This window comes from Hyperolius riggenbachi, chromosome 10 (assembly GCF_040937935.1).
Source record: "Hyperolius riggenbachi isolate aHypRig1 chromosome 10, aHypRig1.pri, whole genome shotgun sequence".
Taxonomy (NCBI): Eukaryota; Metazoa; Chordata; class Amphibia; order Anura; family Hyperoliidae; genus Hyperolius; species Hyperolius riggenbachi.
In genome coordinates this window covers 245,129,389-245,138,055 of record NC_090655.1, presented here as the reverse complement: position 1 = coordinate 245,138,055, position 8,667 = coordinate 245,129,389, and the positions used below count along the sequence as shown (strand labels likewise).

Below are 8,667 nucleotides of genomic sequence, written 5' to 3'. Positions count from 1 at the left end.
TCATTTAGGTGTGTTAAGTAGTCATAAAGTTATTGGCGAATGAACGGGAGTGTAAAATATGAAAATTGTTCTGGTTTTAAAAAGGAACCTCAGATGAATAAAAAAAAAAAAACATTCATACATACCTGGGGCTTCCTCCAGACCCCTCTAGCCTAATCGCTCTCTCTGCGCCGTCCTCCGCCTCCTCAATTTTCCGTAAAGGCTCCAATATCTTGGTCAATTGGTGCTTATTGCGCATGCTCAGCCCGGCTGGCACAAGCCTGCACTGTGTCGCTCCTGTCGCTGGATCTCTCCTGGCCGCAGGTGCGAGACAGGGGGAGGGCATGCAGAAACACTGCGCATGCGCTGACTGGCTGAAGATACTGGGACCCCTTACAGAAGATCAACGAGATGGAGGACAGTGCCGAAGGAGCACTCAGGCCGGAGGAAGCCCCAAGTATGTATGAATTTTTTTTTTCGATTCATGCCAGGTACACTTTAAGGGGAAATAACCTGTGGTTGGTAAGCGGATATGCTATCTATATACTATTAGCAGCTACACTACACTGTGCCGCTAAACTATGCTAGACTAAACGACACCAACTTTTTCATTTTAACTTTTCTTTCCCCAACTTTACCAGTGATCACAGTGATTCAACACTGTCTGGCTGCTCATTTGCATCCTGCAGAACATGGATACAGTGTGGCAGGGACTCAGCACTCCTCTTTAAAGTGGACCTGAACTCTTCCTCAGAAGGAAAACAGAGAAATGCACCCTGTATGTATTTAGAGAGTTTAACTTGTTTAATTCCTCCTCATTTGTGTCTACTCACAAATTGTAATTTGATCTCTCCACTGTGTCACATGACTGCCACGGCAGAGATGGCAGATAAGCTCATTTAACAGCACAGGATGTTAACAATATGTCTGCTTTTATGAATCAGGAAGTATAAGTAGAAACAGTGCAGATTTATTTTAGGATTTGTATCAGCTGTAGCAAAGAAATGTTTTTTGTTTAAATGTTATTATGCTGTTGTGTATCTTTTAGAGCAGAGAGGAAGTTCTGAGTTCAGGTCCACCTTAACCACTTTAAAACCAAGCGTGGTGTACTGTATAACCAGCGCTCGGTACTGAAGTAACGCTGCCTCCCAATGGACTGATTGCTGCAGCTGCTATCACTGTAACCCCAAGGACTGGATCAGAGCAACAGAAACTTGCCTATGCTTTCTACATTATACAAGAGCGCTCTCTCTTGTGAAGATCTGCTGATTCTACAATTGCCAGCCACTCAATATATCTTACACTTATAGATGAAGAATGAAAATGTGAAACATATAAGCATATGGCATTCATTCCTTACCTGTGCAGATATCAGCAGATGATCTTTCTGCTTTTATATTCATCATCACATCACTCTCCTCCGTAGACTGCTGATCACTCCTCACATGTCTCCTCTTCTTCCTTTTCAGCTGTCATCATGTCACCCTCTGCTATAGATTGATGATCACTCCTCATGTACATATGTTCTTCATCCTCTTTAATTTTCCTCATCTTGACACCCTCCTCCATAGATGGCTGATCATTCCTCACATATGTCTCTTCTTCCACTTTAATTATTCTCATCATGTCACCCTCCTCCACAGGCTGCTGATCACTCCTTATATTTGTCTCTTCTTCTTCCTCTTTAATTGTCCTCATCATGTCACCCTCCTTCATAGATGGCTGATCACTCCTCACATGTCTTTTTCTTCCTCTTCAACTTCAAGTTTTAAATCAATCCGTTCTTCACTCTAAAGCCAAAAAACACAGAGGATGACATCGTTAAAGCATACCTGAAGCGATAGAAAGGTTATAAGATAGATACTTACATCAGTAGTGGGAAGCCTGTGGATAGTCCAGAGGCTTACCCGAGCTCTCCGCTCCAGTGCAGGGTTCCTCTAAGCATATTTAAGAGAGTATGTCAAACTTTTTCACGAAGCCACACCCCCATGTATGAGCGGGGCCATACTGAGCATGCTTGAGTATGATCCGCACATGCCCGGTAGAGCAAAGCCAGTCATGTACAGCTTTTTCCTCCAAGCATCAGAAGTTTCATGCTACTCGGCATGTTTGGCCCTCACTCACACATGCACAGTATGGCTGCTCTCTTGCTTGCACAGCAGCACACCCATGGAGAAGAAGAGGGGCCCAGGCAGCAGCAATGGGCTCAGGAAGCATCGGGGAAGCCTCTGGACCGTCCTGAGCCATCCCATGACTTAGGTAAGTATCTAATTTTTAATTTAAAACAAAAAGCACAAATGAATTTATAATCTGATACAATCTATTAAGAATATTACACCCTCAGTTTCACCTACTGTACCTGGTAATGTTGAGGGATGATGTCAACTTCCTGTGGACAATCCTGGGAATAAAGAGGACCTGTACATCTCTCTGGTAGGTTTCTGTTACTGGATCCATCTGTAGGAAACACACTGACTGAATACAATGGGCCTGATTCACAAAGCGGTGCAAACTTTTTCGCGGACTTTTGCGCGCGCAATTTGCCGCGATTCTCGCGATTGCGGACTTTTGCGCACGCAATTTGCGGCAAATTGCGCGCGTAAAAGTCCGCAATCGCGCGAATCGCGGCAAATTGCGCGCGCAAAAGTCCGCGAAAAAGTTTGCACCGCTTTGTGAATCAGGCCCATTGTCTCTATGTGATAATCAGATGATGGGGGATCTAGGTATACCCTCCACAGTGCTCTCTGCTTTACAGGAAATTAAAGTCTCCTCTTACCTGGTGACATGAGTGGAAGTTGATGCTCCATAATGGCGTCCTTGTATCCGTTTATATGCTGCCACTCCTGTATGGAGAAATAGACAGTGACATCCTGACACACATAATAATACAGTCACCACTGAGCCTCATGCTTCACACATTATAGATACAGTGGCTTGCAAAAGTATTCACCCCCTTGAAGTTTTCCATATTTTGTCACATTACTGCCACAAACATGAATCAATTTTATTGGAATTCCACATGAAAGACCAATACAAAGTGTTGTACACGTCCGAAGTGGAATGAAAATCATACATGATTCCAAACATTTTTTTACAAATAAATAACTGCAAAGTTGAGTGTGTGTAATTATTCGGCCCCCCGAGTCAATACTTTGTAGAACCACCTTTTTCTGCAATTACAGCTGCCAGTCTTTTAGGGTATGTCTCTACCAGCTTTGCACATCTAGAGACTGGAATCCTTGCCCATTCTTCTTTGCAAAACAGCTCCATCTCAGTCAGATTAGATGGACAGCGTTTGTGAACAGCAGTTTTCAGATCTTGCCACAGATTCTCTATTGGATTTAGATCTGGACTTTGACTGGGCCATTCTAGCACATGGATATGTTTTGTTTTAAACCATTCCATTGTTGCCCTGGCTTTAGGGTCGTTGTCCTGCTGGAAGGTGAACCTCCGTCCCAGTCTCAAGTCTTTTGCAGCCTCCAAGAGGTTTTCTTCCAAGATTGCCCTGTATTTGGCTCCGTCCATCTTCCCATCACCTCTGACCAGCTTCCCTGTCCCCGCTGAAGAGAAGCACACCCAGAGCATGATGCTGCCACCACCATATTTGACAGTGGGGATGGTGTGTTTAGAGTGATGTGCAGTGTTAGTTTTCCACCACACATACTGTAGCGTTTTGCATTTTGGCCAAAAAATGTCCATTTTGGTCTCATCTGACCAGAGCACCTTCTTCCACATGTTTGCTGTATCCCCCACATGGCTTGTGGCAAACTGCAAATGGGACTTCTTATGCTTTTCTGTTAACAATGGCTTTCTTCTTGCCACTCTTCCATAAAGGCCAACTTTGTGCAGTGCACGACTAATAGTTGTCCTATGGACCGATTCCCCCACCTGAGCTGTAGATCTCTGTAGCTCGTCCTGAGTCACCATGGGCCTCTTGACTGCATTTCTGATCAGCGCTATCCTTGTTCGGCCTGTGAGTTTAGGTGGATGGCCTTGTCTTGGTACGTTTACGGTTGTGCCATACTCCTTCCATTTCTGAATGATCGCTTGAACAGTGCTCCGTGGGATGTTCAAGGCTTTGGACATCTTTTTGTAGCCTAAGCCTGCTTTAAATTTCTCAATAACTAATCCCTGACCTGTTTGGTGTGTTCTTTGGACTTCATGGTGTTGTTGCTCCCAAAATTCTCTTAGACAACCTCTGAGGCCGTCACAGAGCAGCTGTATTTGTACTGACATTAGATGACACACCGGTGCACTCTATTTAGTCATTAGCACTCATCAGGCAATGTCTATGGGCAACTGACTGCACTCAGACCAAAGGGGGCTGAATAATTACGCACACCCCACTTTGCAGTTATTTATTTGTAAAAAATGTTTGGCATAATTTATGATTTTCGTTCCACTTCTCACGTGTACACCACTTTGTATTGGTCTTTCACGTGGAATTCCAGTAAAACTGATTCATGTTTGTGGCAGTAATGTGACAAAATGTAGAAAACTTCAAGGGGGCCTAATACTTTTGCAAGCCACTGTATATGTACATATACACCAGAGGTGTGACTGCAAATCATAGACTCCCCCTAACAGCCTGCAGACTCCTTCTGCTCCATGGATTAGGGTAATGATGAGGAATGGTGCATGGGGGGTAGAGATGGTGGAAGACACGTGGAGGAAGGAAGGTCTCCTTGCTAAATAGGTGCTGGCTTACTAAACAGTAAGAGCCAAGATTCGAACCCTGGTCTCCTATGTTAGAGGCAGAGCCCTTAACCAGTACACTGTTCACCCACAAATCACATTAGGGTTTACAGGAGACACTTCTCTGGGTCAGGCAGTGATGATGGAAAACACATGGGGGAGATAATTATAGAAGCTCCCACTGCTGAGTGCAGATTGGCTCCTGGGAAGGAAATCACATTAGTGTGAGTATATAAGAAGATACAGGAGACATTCCCCTGGGTCAGGCAGTGGTGATGGAGGACACATGGGGGGAGAGTGGGGGGATAACGATAGAAGCCCCCATTGCTGTGTGCAGATTGGCTCCTGGGAAGGAATTCACATTAGGGTGAGTATATAAGAGGATACAGGAGACATTTCCCTGGGTCAGGCAGTGAGGTTATGCAGAAGGGGACACAGGGCGATTACTGGCTGTAATAACTGGCTGTAAATAGAAGTAAAAATTATGTTGTTACCTCCTATTTCGACACCACCAGCCCCAATAATGTCTGCTGCCTATTCTGGTCTCTGCGTTCCACCCTGCTATCTGTGCTGCGTTTCATTTGTTACAAGTGATATGAGGTCTCCATCTTGTGGACAATACGGAAACTGCGACCACCATTATGATTCCTGTTACAGGTATCTCCATCTTGGGGTCAGTATTGAAACTGCCGCCTAATTTTACTTTATTGTGTGGATTATTATTGTTGTAGGCCTATATTACCCCATGACTTGCACTGATTATTACTACGGTTAAGTATTTATATAGCACTAACATTTTCCGCAGCACTTTACAAAGTATATATAGTAATGTCACTAGCTATCCCTCAGAGGAGCTCACAGTCTAATCTCATAGTCATGTCTGTCGAAGTCTATGGCCAATTTTGGGGGAAGCCAAATGCTCTGTATGTGTTTGGGATGTGGGAGAAAACCAGAGTGCCCGGAAGAAAACCACGCAGGCAAGGGCAAAACATATAACCTTATTAATGCCCTGGCTGGTATTAAAACTGGTGACCCAGTGCTGCAAGGCGAGAGTGCTATCCATCTTGCCACCGTACCGCCCATTGATGAGGACCAACAAGTACAGCAGCACCATCCACACAGTTGCCATCTCATGTAATGTGACAAGTCCTCTCTAGCCCAGTACTGGGATGCTGCCTGTTACCCAGAATCCTCATGTTTCTTTCCTTTCTCTCTCATCTCCTCCAGCATGCCTCATGTTTCCTTCCCCTCTCCTTTCCTCCCAGCATGCCTCATATTTTCTTCCTCTCTCCTCCTAGCATGTTTCATAATCTTATATTTCTTTCCTCTCACTCATCTCCTCTCAGCATGCCTCATGTTTCTTTCCTCAATCTCATCTCCTCCCAGCATGCCTCACGTTTCTTTCCTCAATCTCATCTCCTCCCAGCATGCCTCACGTTTCTTTCCTCAATCTCATCTCCTCCCAGCATGCCTCACGTTTCTTTCCTCTCTCTCATCTTTTCCCAGCATGCCTCATGTTTCTTTCCTCACTCTCATCTCCCCCAGCATACCTCATGTTTCTTTCCGCTCTCTCTCTCTCATCTACTCCCAGCATGCCTCATGTTTCTTTCCCCTCTCTCATCTCCTCCCAGCATGCCTCATGTTTATTTCCTCTCTCTCATCTCCTCCCAGCATGCCTCAGATTTCCTGGACAGAAATGGCGGCATACTCATGGGTTCAGCTCCACCCCTCTGAACCCGATAGGACAGATCTCTTAATAAATTGAAAGGATCTGCCCTCTATGCCATTCTATCTTTTCTGTCCTCGATGGACAAGGTCTCTATTTTTGTTTTGGGTGTCCATTTTTCATTTCTAACCTTATTGGCGCCCTTGTTTTTATTTTTATGCGGGTTAAGCCTCTCCTGCTTTATATTACATTGCACTGCCTAAATGGTGGTTATACATGCTGTAGAATACTTAACTTGTGTTCCCTGGTGCTTAACCTTCCTGGCGGTAAGTCCGAGCTGAGCTCAGGCTATGCTGCCGGAAGGCACCGCTCAGGCCCCGCTGGGCCGATATGCATCATTTTTTTTTGCTACACGCAGCTAGCACTTTGCTAGCTGCGTGTGCAATCCGATCGCCGCCGCTCCCTGCCGATCCGCCGCTATCCGTCGCCCGGCAGCCGCCCCCCAGACCCCGTGCGCTGCCTAGCCAATCAGTGCCAGGCAGCGCTGAGGGGTGGATCGGAGTCCCCTTTGACGTCACGACATCGAGGACATCGGTGACGTCATCCCGCCCGTCGCCATGGTGACGGGGGAAGCCCTCCAGGAGATCTCCTGATCTCCGATCGCCGGAGGCGATTGGATGGGCTGGGGGGATGCCGCTGAGCAGCGGCTATCATGTAGCGAGACCTTGTCTCGCTACATGATACAAAAATTTTTTTTTTTTAAAAAAACAGCTGTGCTGCCCCCTGGCAGATTTTAATAAACCGCCAGGAGGGTTAAACCTGTGCTGCGCTGGATCTTCCGTCCTTCCGTCTCTCTATGCAGCTGAAATCTCATGAGATTTTGCGGGAGTGCTCCTGATTGGCTGGCGGCGTTGAAGTCAGTTCCAGCTGGAACATCTTTTTTAGATGCCAGAGCGCGGTTACAGCTTGTCACGCTGTTGGTACCACTCTGGTGTTAGCCGAGGCCCTAGATTCTTCACCCAGTGGGTGTCTGGACATTCCCACTAACCGACATCGCTATAGCGCTGGTCAGAACTTTTGCTGGAGCAGGTATGTGGAAATGTTGTGCCTTAAACTTGCCCTGCTGTATTTGACATGTTGCATATCAGGAAGTGGCCTAAAGAATTCTAATGCAGTGCATATTGTTTGTAAGATGGAAGAGTCTGAGCAAATGGAGTACCTTGTTGAGGAAAGGTAACTGATGCTAAATGACATCTATCTTTTACCTCATACACACTGGGTGGTTTAAAGGGATACTGTAGGGGGGTCGGGGGAAAATGAGTGGAACTTACCCGGGGTTTCTAACGGTCCCCCGCAGACATCCTGTGTTGGCGCAGCCACTCACCGATGCTCCGGCCCCGCCTCCGGTTCACTTCTGGAATTTCAGACTTTAAAGTCTAAAAACCACTGTGCCTGCGTTGCCGTGTCCTCGATCCCGCTGATGTCATCAAGAGTGCACAGCGCAGGCCCAGTATGGTCTGTGTCTGCGCAGTACACTCCTGGTGACTTCAACGGGAGCGAGGACACGGGCGTGCAGGCGCAGTGGTTTTCTGACTTTAAAGTCAGAAATTCCAGAAGTGAACCGGAGGCGAGGCCGGAGCATCGGTGAGCGGCTGCGCGGGCACAGGATGTCTGCGGGGGACCATTAGAAGCCCCAGGCAAGTTCAGCTCATTTTCCCCCGACCCCCTACAGTATCCCTTTAAATAGTTTCTTTGATTATCACTTGTGTAAGGTTAATAAAAGAGTGCGTTCTCTCTCTCTCATGTTTCTTTCCTCAATCTCATCTCCTCCCAGCATGCCTCACGTTTCTTTCCTCTCTCTCATCTTTTCCCAGCATGCCTCATGTTTCTTTCCTCACTCTCATCTCCCCCAGCATACCTCATGTTTCTTTCCGCTCTCTCTCTCTCATCTACTCCCAGCATGCCTCATGTTTCTTTCCCCTCTCTCATCTTTTCCCAGCATGCCTCATGTTTCTTTCCTCAATCTCATCTCCTCCCAGCATGCCTCACGTTTCTTTCCTCTCTCTCATCTTTTCCCAGCATGCCTCATGTTTCTTTCCTCACTCTCATCTCCCCCAGCATACCTCATGTTTCTTTCCGCTCTCTCTCTCTCATCTACTCCCAGCATGCCTCATGTTTCTTTCCCCTCTCTCATCTCCTCCCAGCATGCCTCATGTTTATTTCCTCTCTCTCATCTCCTCCCAGCATGCCTCAGGTTTCCTGGACAGAAATGGCGGCATACTCATGGGTTCAGCTCCACCCCTCTGAACCCGATAGGACAGATCTCT

General features: G+C 46.6%; 1 protein-coding gene across 2 annotated transcripts in view; it reads right to left on the bottom strand.

Moving 5' to 3' along the window:
* The window catches only part of LOC137535147 (uncharacterized), a 42,516-nt gene that overhangs the window by 7,742 nt on the left and 26,107 nt on the right, over positions 1–8,667 (bottom strand). For both annotated transcript variants that reach the window (XM_068256962.1, XM_068256963.1), the window contains exons 6-8: positions 2,756–2,822; positions 2,339–2,436; positions 1,340–1,769 (exon numbers count right to left, since the gene is read on the bottom strand). In XM_068256962.1, coding sequence (XP_068113063.1) covers positions 2,424–2,436; positions 2,756–2,822 — 80 coding nt within the window. In that variant the 3' untranslated portion in view covers positions 1,340–1,769; positions 2,339–2,423. The remainder of the gene's footprint in view (positions 1–1,339; positions 1,770–2,338; positions 2,437–2,755; positions 2,823–8,667) is intronic.